Source organism: Zonotrichia albicollis, chromosome 29, assembly GCF_047830755.1.
Source record: "Zonotrichia albicollis isolate bZonAlb1 chromosome 29, bZonAlb1.hap1, whole genome shotgun sequence".
NCBI lineage: Eukaryota > Metazoa > Chordata > Aves > Passeriformes > Passerellidae > Zonotrichia > Zonotrichia albicollis.
Genome location: NC_133847.1, coordinates 4300579 through 4317490, shown reverse-complemented (window position 1 = coordinate 4317490; position 16912 = coordinate 4300579). Strand labels below are relative to the sequence as shown.

General features: G+C 56.7%; 2 protein-coding genes across 6 annotated transcripts; one reads left to right on the top strand and one right to left on the bottom strand.

Annotated features, from left to right (window-relative positions):
• The first annotated feature begins 2088 nt into the window (after positions 1–2088).
• On the top strand, positions 2089–13977 carry RNF126 (ring finger protein 126). 2 transcript variants are annotated; one of them, XM_074528982.1, is made up of 9 exons: positions 2089–2248; positions 4651–4709; positions 6183–6246; positions 7225–7469; positions 8626–8694; positions 8778–8847; positions 9145–9238; positions 9757–9872; positions 13318–13977. In XM_074528982.1, exons 1-9 carry the CDS (start codon positions 2174–2176, stop codon positions 13348–13350), a joined length of 825 nt encoding a protein of 274 aa, XP_074385083.1. In that variant the 5' UTR covers positions 2089–2173; the 3' UTR covers positions 13351–13977. The 2 variants fall into 2 exon arrangements, with proteins under 2 accessions (XP_074385083.1, XP_074385082.1); XM_074528981.1 differs by lacking the exon at positions 13318–13977 and adding an exon at positions 10085–10915 and having other exon boundaries at positions 2090–2248.
• On the bottom strand, positions 12979–16785 carry FGF22 (fibroblast growth factor 22). 4 transcript variants are annotated; one of them, XM_074528983.1, is made up of 3 exons: positions 16223–16785; positions 13762–13861; positions 12979–13537 (listed from the first exon to the last, which is right to left on the bottom strand). In XM_074528983.1, exons 1-3 carry the CDS (start codon positions 16503–16505, stop codon positions 13312–13314), a joined length of 609 nt encoding a protein of 202 aa, XP_074385084.1. In that variant the 5' UTR covers positions 16506–16785; the 3' UTR covers positions 12979–13311. The 4 variants fall into 4 exon arrangements, with proteins under 4 accessions (XP_074385084.1, XP_074385085.1, XP_074385086.1 ...); XM_074528984.1 differs by having other exon boundaries at positions 12979–13534; XM_074528985.1 differs by having other exon boundaries at positions 13343–13537; positions 13758–13861.
• Between the last annotated feature and the right edge of the window lie 127 nt (positions 16786–16912).

Genomic DNA, 16912 nt, shown 5'->3' with positions numbered 1-16912 from the left:
GGTCAGCACCAGCAATGAGGCAGAGCCATGGTTTTTAGTCCTGCCATGGATGCAAACCCCAACAGGTGAGTGAGGGGTTTTTGGGGGACCCTCAGCCCACAGAAAATGGCAATGCCCTCTCCATGATCAGCACCAGCAATGAGGAATGGGAGGGATTGCAGTCCTGACATGGATGCAGACCCCAAGGGGCTTTTGGGGAACCCTCAGCCCCCAGAAAAGGGTGATCCCTTCTCCATGGTCAGCACCAGCAATGAGGCAGAGCCATGGTTTTTAGTCCTACCACGGATGCAAACCCCAACAGGTGAGTGAGGGGCTTTTGGGGGACCCTCAGCTGCTGGAGAAGGGCGATCCCCTCTCCATGAGCAACACCAGCAATGAGGAATGGGCAGGGATTGAAGACCCCAACAGATGAGTGAGGGGCTTTTACGGGACCCTCAACACCCAAAAAATGGCAATTCTCTCTCCATGAGCAGCACCAGCAATGAGGAATGGGCATGGCTTTTATTCCTGACATGGATGCAGACCCCAAGAAATGAGTGAGAGGTTTTTGGGGGACCCTCCCCACTGCTGTGTGCCCGTTTTGCTGCCCTCATCTCCCTGTGCATCCCCATCCTCTGCCATTTGAGCGCTGCCACGCTCACCTTGCACATCTCCTGCGTCAGGGAATTCCAGAGGGACAAAGTCAGTGCAGCCGCATCCTTCCCCCCTCCACCACCCCACACCATTTGATCGAGTGCTGACTCGTCCTCCGACAGTGAAACGGGAGGGAAGGAGCTTCCCCAGGAGTGGGAAATGCCCCATCCGGAGCCGCAGGGCTCTGTCTGGCTCTGTCTGGTCCCACCTCCTGAATTACAGGAGCAGCAGTTTCCTCATTACCTCTAAATAAATAAACCTCATCACCAGTAAATAAATTAATAAATGCTATCATCGATCAGCGCTGAGCTCTGTAGGTCTGTCCCAATTCTGGCACCACCCTCCAGAGCTGTTTGTCACCAATGTCCAGCCCTTGTCGCTGCTCTGCTGAGATTTCCAGGGCTCCTGAGCTGCTCCGCAAATCCCTCCCCGGCTGCTCCAAAGCTGGAGAGGCAAATGCTGGGATGAAGATGCCACCTGCTGGGAGCGGGGCTGGCGAGAAATCCCAAAATCTCACAGCCCTACTGTGTAGGAGCCTTAAAATCCTATAATTCTATCACTACAATCCCACCCCGCAGCCTCACTATCTCCCCCACCCCAAAATCTTATAGCTGTATTGCATGGATACCCCAAAATCTCCCCAAAAATAACCCAAAAATATCAAGTGGATACCCCAAAATCTCCCCCAAAATCACCCATATTAAGTGGATATCCCAAATCTCCACAAAACCACCCCCAAAATCACCCGTATCACGCGGATACCCCAAAATCTCCCCCAAAATCACCCATATCAAGTGGATACCCCAAAATTGCCCCAAAAATCACTGATATCATGTGGATACTCCAAGATCTCCCCAAAATCTCCTCAAAAATCACCCATATCATATGGATACCCCAAAATCTCCCCCAAATCACCTATATCATGTGGATATCCCAAATATCCACAAAATCACCCCCAAAATCACCCATATCACGTGGATACCCCAAAATCACCCCCAAAAACCCCTGGGCTCGGCAGTGCCACAGAACGGCCCCTGAGCTTTGGGATTCCAGGAATTCCAGTTCCTTTGGGGCTATTGCATCTTGAAGCAGCTCCCGGGATTTTCAATGGGATTTATTTTTCACTCCCTTTTCCCCTCTTTATGGGAGAATCCACCTCACCTCAGCTCATTTTTTTCCCTTTTCTTTTAAAAATTAAATTGATATTTTAAAGCTCGGGGGTGCAGTGGGGCTGAGGGGGAGGAGGGGGTGCAGGAAGGATTGTGGGGGTGTGCAGGAAGGATTTGGAAGAGTTCCGGGAATGATGAGAGGTTCCCGGAATCGGGGATCCATCCCGCCACTTCCCTAGCCACGCCCATCTCCTTATTTGGGCAAAACACGCCCATTAATTTAATATTACAAAGCCACGCCCCGTATTAGCCACGCCCCCTCCAGTGCTTTTTCCCCCTCCGCGTTTCCGCCGCGCGCTGTCCCTTGTCCCCCCTCGGCCGCCGTCGGCGCCGCGGCGCGCGCGGGGGGCGGGGCCGGCGGGTAGGGGAAGATGGCGGAGGCGTCGCCGCAGCCGGGCCGGTTCTTCTGCCATTGCTGCTCGGCCGAGATCGCCCCGCGCCTGCCCGTGAGCGGAGCACCGGGGAGGGCCCCCGGGGAGGGCCGGGAGCGCGGGCAGGGCTGGGTGGCGGCACCGAGGGGGCGGGCACGTGGGGGGTGAGGCCTGAGGGGCCCAGGGGGCCTGAGCGGCCGGGGAGGCGGGGGCTGCCCTGAGGGGCTCCGCCCGTAGCACCGCGGCTCGGGGGCGTTGAGAGGGGCTCGGTAGCGAGGGAACGGGGCTGCCGCGGTGGGAACGGGTCGAGGGGCAGCGGCCGGGCGGGGGCGGCGCGGTGGGAGCGGCCCTCGGGCCCGGTGCGCCCGACTGGGGAGGCCCGAGGCGGTTCGAGCGCTCCGGGCGCCTCACGGGGAACCGGGCTGGGACGGGAGCCCGTCAGACAACACCCCCGGGCCCGGCTGTGACACCCCCAGGCCGAGCAGCCTGATCCCGGCCGGTACCCGTGAAGCAGCGCGGGGTGTGGGGGTTTCTGGGGTTTTGGGGTTTCTCGGAGCTCTTTCAGGAGGTTTAATGAACACGATAAAAGCCCGGCCGTGTGGGAGGCTGGGGCGCAGGGAGGTGCACGACAATACGTGGGTAGAAATGCTGTGTAGGCACCTGGGCAGGTGCTGTAATCACGCACCAAAACGCTTGTGCTGGTGTGGGTGGAAAAGGAGTGTGAGGATGTGGTGGATCAGTTGTTCCCCTGCTTGGCTTCCTGAGGTGTTCAGTGTGGTTTGGAGAGTGCTGCTGGTCTCTCTATCCTGCCACTTTTCACAGCACCGTGTCCCCAAAGCCATTGCTGGGTGCTGGCACAGAGCTTGAAAAGCCTGTGGGGACAAGCAGAGCTGTCCCTGCCGGGGGTGGCTGCTTTGTGACGTGTGATTTGTCCTTTTGCCCTCTCCTTTTGGGCCAGGGTGGGCCATGCTGGAGCTCCCTCGGCTCATGTGGGAGAGTGAGGGCAAACTCACTGAGCTGTGAGGCCAGGAGGTGACACAGGAAATCTGGTTTTTATTTCTGTTCAAACAGCCCAGGCTGGGCTGGGCTCACAGCTGCTTGTGTGCACATCTGGCTGTGCCAGCTGGGTTTGGGGGCTCAGATCTGTGAGTTTATGAGCTGGTTTTGGGGATTTAGGTTCCCTTGGGTTTCTCTCAGGTTTCACTCCCCATCTGCAGGCGCAGTAACCAGCGCTGCCAAAGGAGGGACTCAAACAGCCCGAGAAACAACAAACTTTGACATTTGTGCTGTTCCAGCTGCAGAGGAATGTGCTGATCCCTGTGCTGGGAGCACACAGAGACACACAGACACACACACACAACACACAGCAGCTCCCTGGGGCAGGGTGCTCAGGCCATGGTCACTCACCCTCATGCCATGTGTGTCCCCACCAGTTTGTGTCACAAATGGGGTTTTAATGAGCAGGGGATTTCATGGGCTACAGTTCCCTGTGCTCACCCAGCAGCCCCTGATCTGATGTCAGTGGTGCAGAGATGGTTGTTCCATCTCAGTCCTGTGTGGAAGAAGGAGCAGCCACCTCTCCCACTCTGCTCCTGTATCTCCCTGAGCACGTTCAGGGGCTCCAAGCTGTGCTCGTTCCCTTGGGCCTTATCAGGGTTGGCTCTAGGGGCCAGAGGAGCGACCCCAAGGGCTTTATCAGCCTCAGCTCCTTGAGGGAATCCCTCAGTCTGGCTCAGGGCTGTGCCAGTTCCAGCACAGCAGCAAAAGGAAGTGGCAAACATTATTTTTAGAAGCTCTTAAATGCCTTCTGTGCTGAGCCTGGCTGTGCCAGCACAGGGATTTGGGGTGATGTGGGGCAAGGGATGGCATTGGCTCTGTGCTGCTTCTTGAAGTGAAGTGAAACAGTTCCATTTCAGGGTCTCCAGAGTTCTGGGCTGGTTGTAGAGGATAAATTCCTCCTCACTAAGCCCAGAAATGTGAGGAGGTGGCTGTGCAGGGGCTGCACACTCAGCCTGTGTGTCCTGGCACGCTCAGGGATGGTGACAGATCTCTGTAGTGAGGTCCTGGCTGTCCCTATGAGCTGTGAACCCCAGGCTGTGTCAGTGACAGGGACCATTCAGCCTCCCTGAGCACCACAACCTCACCAAATCCCTGCTGCCATTCCCACATTGTGTCCTGCTCCTCAAACACGCCGCTGGGCCAAAGTTTGTGGGTTTGTTGTGCAGGGAGCCTTGGGAGTTTCACTTTCACTTCACTGGAGCTGCATCAGCTCTGTCTGTACTGGGGATTAATCAGCATCACCCTCATCATGCTTAAGCTGAGCTCCCACAGGTTTGGCTGAGCTCTGGAAGGGAAATGTTGAGCTTTGGGGTCTCTCTGGCTCTGGGACTGTTGCATGTGCACCCTCCCATCCTGTCACAGCCTGCAGCTCTGGGTGCCACCTCCTCCTCTCACCCAGTGTGTGTCTTCTCCTGCAGGACTACATCTGCCCACGGTGTGAGTCTGGTTTTATTGAAGAGCTTCCTGAGGAGCCAAGGTAATGTGCTGCCCCAGGGCTGGTGCTCCACTGAGCCCACGTTGCTTTGCTCCCTTCCTAGTTCAATGTTTGCTATAAAATGCACTGTTTGATTGCTTCTGCCCCAGCTTTAGCTCATTTTTCCTAATTTTTGGAATCCAGTGCTTTGTTGGCAGAGCTTGCATCCACAGCCCAATCTGAGCAATGCTGAGTGTCCAATGTCTCTGCTAAGTGGTGGGGCAGGAATGGTTTGATTTCAAACAAATATAAAGAAGTGGTGGGGAGGTTTTCCTCCTGCTGTGTGGTGGTTCTGACCTGACCAGAGCAGAGATAACCCCAGAGAGAGGTTTCTATTGCTTCTGCCCCAGCTTTAGCTCAGTTTTTCCTCACTTTTGGAATCCACTGCTTTGTTGGCACAATTTGCACCCACAGCCCAATCTGCCATGGCAATACTCAGCATCCACAATGTCTCTGCTGAGGGGTGTAGCAGGAATGGTTTGATTTCAAACAAATATAAAGAAGTGCTAGGGAGGTTTTCCTCCTGCTGTGTGGTGTGGCTCTGACCTGATCAGGACAGAGATAACCCCAGACAGAGGGATCTGGGCATGGTGAGTGCATGAACACCTCAGTGTAAGCAGTGACTGTGTTGGGAATGAACAGCAAAACGTTGTGGTTGAGACTTTGGACTCTGCCCTGGAGCTGTGAAGTCCATGTTTCTGTGCTGCTCTGCTGCCACTGGCGGTAAAAGCAGCAGAAATTCTTAAAATGTTTCATTTTGTGTTTGTGAGGCCCCAGCTGTGACTGGCAGTGCAGGGGCCAGGGGCAATGGGTGTTGCTGCCTGCTGATTGTGCTGCATGGCCTGGGGCTTCTGCACTGAGCAGGTGATGGTTGGTTTGATCACCAGCCCTGGAGCCAGAAAATCCATGCTGGCTGATCCTGACTGTTTTGGTGATTCCCTGTGACCTTGGGAGAATCACATATTTGCTGAATCTCAGTGGTTTCAGTACCATGAACTTGGCTCTGAGCAGGAAATGTTCCTGCAGCTCTGAAAGCAGAAGTCTGACAAGAATTAGAGTTTTCCCAACATCCTGAGCTGTTTGGTTATGCCTCTGCAGTAGAGAAGTTTCTTTGATTCAAGATTAGACTTCTGTGTCTCGGGGTCACAGAGATCAGCATTTGTGCTTTAAGTCTTCCTGGTGCTCTGGAGGATTAGCTGGTGTGTTTGAGATGGATTGTGGGGCAAATCCTCACTTGACATCATGGTTCAGGCACTTCTCTGCAGGCTCTGAGCTCTAATAGAGTAGGGAGAAATGGGTGAGGATGTGGGAAAATGAAAGATTCGGGGAGGGAAAATTGATAGAGGCAATCAGAAAATCAGCAGCTGAGGGAGGATCAGGCTCTGTTGAGCTGCCTCTGCCCTGGGATGGGAGGGGGGGCAGAAAAGCCTTGGAAGCTGCTGTGAGAGGATTACCAGTGCTCTTCATTCTCCACAGGAATGCTGACAATGAGACCAGCTCCTCCACGTCAGCCCCTGATCAGAGCAGGCATCCTTTTGAGGTGAGCAAGTCCTTTCTCCCTTCCACCACCTTCTGCTTTGCTGTTGGATTGAATATTTTTCCAATAGTGTATAGTTTAAACGTTTCCCAGCTCATGACAGAACTTGGAAAGGAGGAATTCATATCCTCCACGTGCTGCTCCTGCAATCTCCACATCCCATATTTTTGCTGTTGTGTTCCATGGGACCATCACTCAGCTGATTCCTGTTGTGAGGGGGCTCAGCAGGATTTGGGTGTGTTGCTATGCAGTAGCCTCAGCTCGGAAGCAGCAGTGACACACCAAAGAAAAACCAGGGAAATGTGATTATTTCTGCCTTTGTGTGCAGTTCCAGTGTCTGTTCCTCACTGAGCTGCTGCAGAGGGTGCTGATCCCAGTGTCACCCCAGGCTGTGACATCTGTGTGCCACCTGAGCCTGTTGGCAGCTCCTGCTTTTGGGGTCTGTTTGGGGGTGTTTTAGCTGGGTGTGACATGGACTCTGCTTAGCAGTTTGTCCTCTAGAGGGAGAATATTCCCTGGTCATTGCCAGGTGTTGCAGAAATGTACTTGCTGTGAGGGGAAACAGAAGAGGACATCAGTGTGGAAGTTCATCCTATCAGGAATTGCCATCATGTCAGGAATTGTCCCCTTATGAATCACTTTGATCCAAGCATCCCAGAACTTTTAGGGGCTCTGATTTGGAACTGACCTTCCCATTTCACTACAAACTATTCACTCCAGTCACTCATATTAGAGAAAATATTAGCACACATGTATTTACTCATAGACTTTGGAACTGCTGCTGCAGGTATGTCATGTTCCAATTAGAGGTGGCCATGAAAAGCAGTGTCAGAGTGAAAGCAAACAAGTTCTGGGTGTTTGGGTCAAGTGTGGCAGACTGCAGGGGCTGAGCTGGAGGTGGCCAGCAGCATCTTTGTCCCGTTCTGAATTTTACTGTCGTTCCTGTTGTCACAATCTGTTCTCTGCATTCCCTCCCTTCAGAACGTGGATCAGCACTTGTTCACCTTGCCCCCGGGCTATGGCCAGTTTGCTTTCGGCTTCTTTGACGACAGCTTTGAGTTTCCCTTCGGGTCCAACGTGCAGCAGGCAGAGGACAACCGGGACTCGGAGAACCGGCGGGAGCGCGAGCACCAGTCCCGGCACCGCTACGGCGCCCGGCAGCCTCGCGCCCGCCTGGCCACGCGCCGAGCCTCGGGCAGGCACGAGGGAGTGCCCACGCTGGAAGGGTGAGAACCACTCTGGCACCTCAGCAGGGAACCTTGGTGTTCCTCTGCTTTGCTCCTGGTTTATTGGAGCAGCATCCCAAAGATTTCCAGCGCTGCTGTGGGTGATGTCTGTGTGCCACCTGAGCATGATGGCAGCTCCTGCTTTTGGGGTTTGTTTGGGGTGTTTTAGCTGGGTGGTGACATGGACTGTGCTCATGAGTTTGTCCTCTAGTGGGAGAATATTCCCTGGTCATTGGCAGGTGTTGCAAAATTGTTGTACTTGAAGAGAACACTAGACAGTGTGTGAGTGCATCTTGGGAGCCACTCACCATCATGTCAGGATTTGTCCCCTTATGAATCAAATATTGAGACTTTATCAGTGGCTGATCACTCCCTAAGCTACCATTGCAATTGCTGTAGGGTATTTTTAATTGCCATCTGTGTCCCACCTGGGTCTGTTAGGGGTGTTTTAGCTGAGTGGTGACATGGGCTGTGCTTAGGAGTTTGTCCTCTAGTGGGAGAATATTCCCTGGTCATTGCCAGGTGTTGCAAAATTGTTGTACTTGCTGTGAGGGGAAACAGAAGAGAACACCAGTGTGGAAGTGCATCTTAGGAGCCACTTGCCATTGTGTCAGGAATCGTCCCCATATGAACAAGAAGCTCTTAAAAGAGAGCTCTTAAAAGTTTCAAATATTGAAACTTTATCAGTGGCTGATCACTCCCTAAGCTGTCATTGCACTTGCTGTAGGGTATTTTTAATTGTCCCAGCCTGAGCCTGTTGGGGTCTGTTTGGGGTGTTTTAGCTGTATGTGACATGGACTCTGCTTAGCAGTTTGTCCTCTAGTGGGAGAATATTCCCTGGTCATTGCAAGGTATTGCAAAATTGTTGTACTTGCTGTGAGGGGAAACAGAAGAGACCATCAGACAGTGTATAAGTGCATCCTAGGAGCCACTCAGCATCATGTCAGGAATTGTCCCCTTATGAATCAAATATTGAAATTTTATCAGTATCTGATCAGTCCCTAAGCTGCCATTGCAATTGCTGTTGGGTATTTTTAATTGCCCCCAACAATGTGACAGTATTCAGCTTACTCAGCCTCTCCCTCCACACTGGGGTGCTGGGCTGGGAGCCAGCAAACTTTAATTCTTACACAATCCTGGTTTTCTTGTCTTTCAGAATTATCCAACAGCTGGTCAATGGAATTATTGCACCGACCACAATTCCAAACCTAGGCCTGGGCCCTTGGTGAGTTGGAGGATGTGCTGCTCTCTGTGACAGTGTCTCCTTGGTGCTCCAGGATGAACTCACTTGCTGTCCTTGCTCTTCAGGGGAGTCCTGCACTCAAATCCGATGGACTACGCCTGGGGTGCCAACGGCCTGGATGCGATTATCACACAGGTAAAACTGGGATTCCCTGCAGCTCCATCCTCCTGTGCAGTGCTGCAGGAGGGGCAGCACCTCTGGGGGTGCAGGGAACGAGGGGCTGGGGGACTGAAAGGGGAAAGGATCCGCAGTGGTCATTGCCAGGTGTTGTAAAATTGTTGTACTTGCTGTGAGGGGAAACAGAAAAGAACACCAGACAGTGCTTGTGTAAGTGCATCTAAGTCCAGGTGCCCTGGCTCAGGAAACGAGTGGATTCTGTGTGCTGCTGAGCTCACCTCTCTGTTCTGCCTGCCTGGCTGGTTGTTTTTCCAGTTACTGAATCAGTTTGAAAACACTGGACCGCCGCCAGCGGACAAAGAGAAGATCCAGGCCCTCCCCACCATACAGATCACACAGGAGCACGTAGGTACGTGTCTGCTCCATGGAGTTATGCTCTGGAAGCTCTCTGTGGTGTTTTCTTGGGACTTGAATGTTATCTGTTTGTACCTTTGAGGCATAAAACATTTCAAAGTGGGCAGAGAGCTGATGGGGCTCTGTTACACTCACACAAAAAAAGAGCAGTGTAGGCTGGACGGATTTGCCCTGGGGAGGTTGTGAGAAGTTCAGTGTGGATAGAGATGGAAAAGCAGAAGGGAAAGGAAGGATGAGGCACCCCCTGGGCAGGGGGAGGTGGGGGTGATGGTGTGGGGACTGCAGAGCTCCAAGCTTTCCTCCTGACAGGAATGGTGTGGGGGACTGTAGAGCTCCAAGCTTTCCTCCTGACAGGAATGGTGTGGGGACTGCAGAGCTCCAAGCTTTCCTCCTGACAGGAATGGAGCAGTGGTAGGGAAGGGGGAGAGGGATGATGAGTCCCAAGTCAGGGGCTTTGCACCTCGTTGTCTCCTCCTTTGCTCAGCTGGGCTTGGCTTTCCCTGTGCCATGCAGATTCCGGGTTGGAGTGCCCTGTGTGTAAGGAAGACTACACAGTTGGGGAGAACGTGCGGCAGTTACCGTGCAATCACCTGTTCCACGACGGCTGCATCGTCCCGTGGCTGGAGCAGGTGAGTGCCTGGGGCCTGCAGCACTGGGGGCTTTGTCTGCTCCTGCTCCCCTCTGTAAATATTTTCCTACCTCCACGATGAGGCCTGAGCACCTGTGGTCAGAGGATGGAGTGTCATCCCAGCCCATTCCTCGAGTGCTGCTCCCCTGTTGTGTTTCTAATCCCGTTTCCCCTGTTTCTTGTTTTGTTTTTTTTTTTGTCTGCTCCCCAAAGCATGACACGTGTCCCGTCTGCCGGAAAAGTTTAAGTGGACAAAACACTGCCACAAACCCCCCAGGACTCACAGGGATGAACTTCTCGTCATCCTCCTCCTCCTCCTCTTCCTCCAGCTCACCAAGTAATGAAAACTCATCGAACAACTCATGAATCTTAACGCACCCTCTGTCCCCGGGGCCCTTCCACTGTTCCCCTTCCCTCCCTGGGCACCGCGAGCAGCCAAAGGGGCTTCCAGAGCAGAGCGAGGGGAGGGGACGAGGCAGGAGCAGTGCCCCCAGAATTTCCTTTTGATTTCTGAAGACACGGAGCCTCTGGGTCCTTCAGAGATGAGAAGCCTCAAGTTCTGTGATGAAAAAAGGGGGGAAAAGAGCTCTGTCTGTCAATAAAAACATCCTCTTTGCGTGGACTTTACCCATTGCAGTGCGAGGCTGCTGCGCTCCCCGGCTGGGAACCCCGAGGTGCTGAGCGAGTGGTTGAATCCCGAATGGAAATGTTGTTTGTATGGGTTTGAATTTGAGATCCCTTTCTTTTTATTTCTTTTGCTCCTCCTCCCCTTGGATACTATCTTTTTTCTGCTTTGGAGATTGACGTCTAAAATGGAAATAGAAGGATGCTGCCTCCCCCCCCCCCAGGATCACCAGCTGGGGAGGACCAATAGCTGTCACTGAAACAGGAACTCTCAAGTAGACCCCGGGATCCTTCCCTGTCCCATCTCGAGTCCCTTTTATTTCTCTTTATAACCTCGCCCGCTGATACTCAACACTGAAAGGGGTTTTTATAATCTTAAATTATTACTGTTGTCAATAAATGGACATTTCAGCTCTGCGAGCCATTATGCATGATTTGAGGAAAGCTACAGGGTAAGCTCTGAGGCCACCAAGCTGTCCTGCCTTCCCCAGGGGCAGGCTGGGCCTCTCTGAGCCCTCCTGCGTGCTGGGAGTTGCTGTGGGAGCCACTGCCAGCCTGTGGATCACTGCACAGGTAGCCAAGGATCGCAGCTGGAATCATCCTCGCCTGGTGTTTTCTATTTTTTACACCTTTTTTCCCCCTTACAGTCCTGCCCCCCTCCCCGCAGCTGGGGCAGGCTGTTCTGCTGAGCCGACACAGGACTGGGTGTGCAGCAGAACGAGGACCAGCAAATCTCATTGTGACCGAGTAATTACCAGGAAAACAACATTTTGGAGAGAAAAAAAAAATGTATTGCAAAGCTACTTAAAATAGAGCTGATTAAAACAAGGAGAGAGAGAAAAAATATCCAGGTATGTTTGTGACTCAGTTTCTGTGACAGAGCTGGAGCTCGGAGAATGACAAGAATGTCACCAGAGAGGGCAGTGACTCCCTGCCATGTCCCTGCTTCCTGGGCCCTGAGGCATGAGAGGAGAAACTCTCACCATCATCACTGGGAGCCCCTTCCCCTCACGGGGATTTGAGGCGGTCAGGAGGTTTCCTGGAGGGCTGGGGGTCTCTGATGGTGCCACATTTGGGACTGCTCTGTGCCAGAGATCAGAGCAGATAAGGGAGAAGCTGTCCCCATGGGAGAAGTGGATGGAGGGTTTGGCATTTTGGGGGGTTCCCTGCCTCTCCCTCAGCTTTTGGGGCTGCTGGGGAAGGTGCTGGCTCCAGCAGAGCTTGGGTGTCTCTTCTAAAGCAGCATCACCCAGCACCTGGCTCCCTTCCATGAGCTTCCTGAGAAGAGATGAACCTCCTTGGGTGTCTCCTCTAAAGCAGCATCACCCCAGGGTCTGCCCCCCTTCCACAAGCTTCCTGAGAAGAGATGAACCTCCTTGAGGAGAGGGAAGGATGGTTTGGTCTTGAGCCATTTCAGGACATAAGAAGTTGGTTTGTTGGAGAAAGTGTCCCCAGCTGTGTGCCAGGGCCAGGGGCTGGCAGGGAGCGACTTGCCCGGACTGTTTTTCTTCCTTGGCTTGGCCGGGCAGTGTGGCGGCGCCTTTCATCTCCCAGGAGGGTTTATCTCAGGACTGGTGTGTCGGGGTTAATGGCTCATCCTCTGCCAGGGGTTGAGCCACAAGCCTGGGCTGCTGAGGTGGGTGGCAGCAAGAAGGTCCCAGCTGACCCTGCACGTGTCCATCGGCTGACCCCACGCCGAGGAAAGGCTTTGCTGTTTGATCACCAAAACAAGAAACCTGGAAAATCCTTCCCTCTCCCACTGTTTCAGCTGTAGCAGGGGGATCCTGGCTCCCCCAGGTGTTTGGGGGTGATTTCTCATATGTGAGCAGCGCTCAGATGGGTTTCAAGTGGGCTGAGCAAAGTCCTGGGTGGGTGCATGGCAGGTGCTGCCCACCTGGCAGGGGCTCACCACAGTCAGCACATGGTTAATACAGTGCCTGTTCCCTCTCAGACTCATTTGGAGCTGGTTGGGTCAGAAATGGAACGAGTTTGGTGGTTTTTGCTGGGGCCATTGCTCTGTCTGACGTGACAGTGACCGGGATGCTGGGCCTGGCCTGGTGCAGGGATGTGCCCTGGCCACACACTGAGGTGCAGGAGCTATTCCTGGCCATGCTGCCCTCCAGCTGAGGGGCTGCTCCTCACCACTGTCCACTGTCCCAGCTGTGCTTTGGTTGGGGATGAGGATGAAGAGCGTGCTGCAGGACTGACTGGCACTGGCTGTGGCCAGGGACAGCCCTGGAGCTGTGTCTGCCTGAGGATCTGGGCTGCCTCCTGCTCCTCCTGCTCCCTCCTTTGTGCCACTGAAGCACCGTGGCTGTTTTCCTGCAGGGTGGGCGGGGGTCAGTGAAAAGCTGGATGTGGCAAAGGACCAGCTGGGCTGCCGGCCAGGGGCAGCAGTGACACTGGTGGCTGCAGCCACAAGCACACGGGAGCCAATCCCTCCCATCCCAAGCCAAGTTCACCATCAAAGCTCCGAGACCTGCTCCTGTTCCATACCACGAACACAGCTTTAATTGCCACGGAAGCTTGGACACAGACAACCTGCTGGAACATCCCAGCCCTGCAGAGATGCCATGAGCAGATCCTGGCCCCTGCTCCAGTCGTGTTCCCCACACCAGCCCTGTGCCAGGCTGTCCTGGTTTAGGCCAAATTTGGGAACACTGGGAGAACCACAGCCCTGCACGGCTGAGCCTGGAGCATCCATCTACCTTCCACATCCCTCTGCCGTGCGTTAAAAATAAAGCAATAAATAGCAAAAAATAGATATGTACATAAATAAAATAACTTTTTTTTTTTGGTTTTTTTTTTCTTTCTTCCTACAGGACCGTCTGGAGCTGCCCACGGCTTTCAGCTGACGAGCATGGGGAGGAAGTGTGTGGAGAGGTGCTGCCGGCTCGTCCTGCCCCCTCTCTGTGGCCGGCCCTTGCTGTTGAGCGACAGGAACATGGGGCGGCCGCGGTGCCGCCAGCGCAGCGACGCGTACGTGTTGTAGCCGTTCTCCTCGATGCGCTCCGTGAACTTGCAGTTGGGGCTGAACTCCTTCTGGCAGGAGAAGGAAGGGGGTGAGGAGGGGTGGCTCTGCTCAGCTGGAGCCCCTCGCACCCCAAGAGTGCGGCAGGGCAGGACCTTGGTTCCTCCCTGGTGCCCTGAGGGCAGAGGGGCTGCAGTGGGTGCAGGTGAAGGAAAGCAGGAGCCTGTTGCGAGCCTGCCCTGAGCCTGTGACTCTGGAGCAGTCCCTGCCAGGAGGCAGCGTCCGACCTACCGACCCGTAGAGCCTCCCGCGCTTGTTCATGGCCAGGTAGAAGCCGGTGTGCACCGCCCGGATGGCCACGACGCCGACACGAACCGACCGGATCTCAACGATGCCTGCGGGCCAGGGAAGCGCGGCGTGAGCCAGGGAGGGACAGGCGACCTTCCCTGCCCCTGCTGGCTCTGTGGGCACAGTGTCCTCCTTCTAGAGGGAGGGAGTTGCTGCAGCCCAAGCTGGGAGTGGGAGGAGGAACCTCTGATCCAAGCAAGGTTTGATCTTTACTCCTCTCCTCCCCAGGGTCCAGCCACTTCCTAGAAGCGGGAGGGATGCCAAGCACAACCTCGCGTGTGTCCTGCCCTCCCTGGCAGCTCTGCCCGTTCATCCATCCCCAGCACGGTGCCCGCTGTGCCCCGGGGCCCTGACCCGCCTCCCGCAGGGCCAAGTGGGCATGGGGGTGGCAGCGACAGCACCCATCGTGTTATTGTGGACAAAGGCACACAGCAGAGCTCTGTGGGGCAGGAATAAGCCAGGACAGTGCTGTCCATGGATGCCAAATTTCCTGGTGGAAATTGAGGACAAGCAGCCCCATTCCCAGCACTGTGAGCACTGAGGATGAGCCCAGGGGGCGGCTGTGAAGCCACAGCTGGGCTGGCGTGTGTGCGCCCCGACCGCCGAGCTCCGGCTCGGCCGCTAATGGGAAAGGCATGCGGTCAGACCAGCGGCTCTGGCACGGGGAAACACCCAGAGCATCATCGGGGCCTCTGGATTCCTGCGCTGCCTCACGCCGGCCGGCCCCGAGCGCCGCTGCCCGCCAGGCACAGAGGGAAGGGGAGAAGGAATGTCCAGCGATGTGGGCAGGGCAGCAGCAAGGGCTGGAGCCACGGCAGGATCGGCCACTGGGCACCACTGCAGGGCTGGACAGGGTGGGAGGGCACCCTGCAGCCCCTGGGCAAGGGGTTTTCATCAATCTCCTGGCACCGCTGGCATTCCCTGGGCATCACCTGCCTGCAGGATGCTGGGAATGGGCAGGGTGGGTACAGCACCGGGCAGCGTTCGGCTCCCCCGGGATTTCCAGCCCTGCTGCCACGGGAAGAACTGACAGGGCACTGACAGTGAATGCCTGTGAATCCATCCCACTTGATCACTGTCTGGAGCTGCTGCTATTTATAAGGACTTGTGCTTTTCTAAAAATAACCCCCTTCTGTTGCCAGCGCTCTGCCGCCCTTTGTTTGCAGGTGCCTGCCCAGTACCTGGCCAGAGCCAGCTCCCAGTGCTCCCAGTCTCACTCAGCCCCAAAGGGGTCTCAAGGGGGCTGGGGCAGATGCAGAGCTTGAGGTGGGGGAGTCCCTGAAGATCCCCTGCCACCCCAGAGCTGCCAGTGGGGCTGGTCCAGCAGCTTCTGCGAGGGCTGTGGAGCAGAGCCCAGCCCAGGCGCTCACAGATAAGCAGAGTGAGCCTCGTGTACAGCCCGGAGCTGCTCTGCCTGCCAGCTCCCATGGCCACACCATGGAGGGAACGTGTTGGGGTGCTTTGTGCTGGCACTGTGCCTGCTCGGGACTCCCGACAGCCTCCGACACCACAGGAGGGTTCCCTGGGCTGGGCTGGGCTTGGCTGCCGTGTCCTGGGGCTGTGCTGGAGCAGGACATGGGCTGGGGGTGCTGCAGCCCTCCTGCCCCAAACCCCAACACCCTCTCAGGGCATCTTTTCCAAGATCCCCCTCCTTGTCCAGCTGCTGTCCTGCCAGCCTGGTGCCCCCATCCCTGTTCCAAGGTCTCAGACCTTGCACCCCGATGGGATACCTGGGCATTTGCAGCCCTGGCACGTCCTTGGGGACTCTGTCCCTCTGCCCACCCTGCTGTCTCGAGTCCCAACCTGCTCTGCTGCTCCATGGTCCCCTCTGACAGGGATGTTCTGCTGTCCCACATCGGATAGATGCCCCATTCCGGGACCAGCATCACCGCAAAGCTTCCTGCATCCCCCCTCCTCCTCCTCAGCCTTCCTCCCCCCATAGGGGGAACGATCAGATCCTCCCGGTCCCTGAGGAATGCAGGGCAGGGGGAATCGTGAACCGGCAGGAGGAGATGGGACAAAGGACCCCCGAGAGACCCCCTGGAACCCCCCAGCCGCTGGGAAAGCACCGCCGGGTGCCCGGGCAGTGCCAGCCGGTGCCCGCGCCCCTCTCACGGCTCCCACAGTGCAGTGACGGGGGCAGCCGGTGCCGGTGGCTCTCCCGGAGCGCCGGGGGACAGCGGGGACCCGCCGCTCTGGCTCTCCTGGAGGACCGGGCACTGAGATTTCCCCAGAGGGAAGAGCCGTGGGCTCTCCCCGGGCAGGGCATGGAGGGTCCCGTCACCGATCGGTCCAGCCTCCTCCCCGGTCCAGCCCCGGTACCGGCGGGATGGCGCTCTCGCCCGCCGTGGGCGGGAGGCGGCCCCAGATCCCGGCTCTCCCCCGGTCCCGGTCCCGTCCGCACTCACTGCCCGGCCGCTCCCTCCAGCGCGTTCCCTCCACGCCGCCGCCGCCGTCGATGCGCAGGAAGAAGCGGGTGGCCGAGAAGAGCCGCCGCCAGCGCACGTCGCCCTCCAGGTGCCCGTAGCTGCGGGGCGGCCGCCGGCCGGTCCCGGTGGCACTGCCCGGTCCCGGTCCCGGCCCCGCCAGCACGGCGAGAGCCCCGGCCAGGCAGGCGGCGATGGCGGCGGGGCCCCCGCGCCTCATGGCGGCGGGCGGCGGGCGACAGGCGGGCGACGGGCCATGGGCCATGGCCACGGCGGCGACCGGCGACCGGCCCCGACGGCGCGAGCGGCCGGGATGGGCGGCCCGGGGCGGGGCGGTGGCGGCGAATGGGCGGGGCGGGGGCCGGGGCGGTGCCTCCCATTCATAAATCGGCGCCCCGACGGCTGTCCCGGGTCACTCACTGCCCGCGGTCACTCGCCCACCACCGCGGGGACAGCACACTCCGGTATCTGCCGTCTGCCGCGATGGGCGGGCATGGGACGAGCACAGAGCGCGGGGAGAGGCGGAGGGTGCGGGGCTGCTGTGGCTCAGCACCTGCAGACGGTGGCGTCCATTTGTAGCTAGACCCGAGACGAGCCGAGCTCGGGCCGGAGGGGCGCGGGTCAGCCGGGCTGCATCGTTTTCCCGGGCTCCGCCACCTCCCGGAGCCTCCG

Excerpts from the sequence above, each read along its gene's own strand:
- RNF126 (XM_074528981.1), top strand. The coding sequence starts at position 2,174 with ATGGCGGAGGCGTCGCCGCAGCCGGGCCGGTTCTTCTGCCATTGCTGC. Across the intron at positions 2,249-4,650 it reads AGATCGCCCCGCGCCTGCCC|GACTACATCTGCCCACGGTG; the intron begins GTGAGCGGAGCA and ends CTTCTCCTGCAG. Across the intron at positions 6,247-7,224 it reads AGAGCAGGCATCCTTTTGAG|AACGTGGATCAGCACTTGTT; the intron begins GTGAGCAAGTCC and ends CCCTCCCTTCAG.
- FGF22 (XM_074528983.1), bottom strand. The coding sequence starts at position 16,505 with ATGGCCCATGGCCCGTCGCCCGCCTGTCGCCCGCCGCCCGCCGCCATG. Across the intron at positions 13,862-16,222 it reads CTGGAGGGAGCGGCCGGGCA|GCATCGTTGAGATCCGGTCG; the intron begins GTGAGTGCGGAC and ends CCTGGCCCGCAG. Across the intron at positions 13,538-13,761 it reads AAGCGCGGGAGGCTCTACGG|AAGGAGTTCAGCCCCAACTG; the intron begins GTCGGTAGGTCG and ends TTCTCCTGCCAG.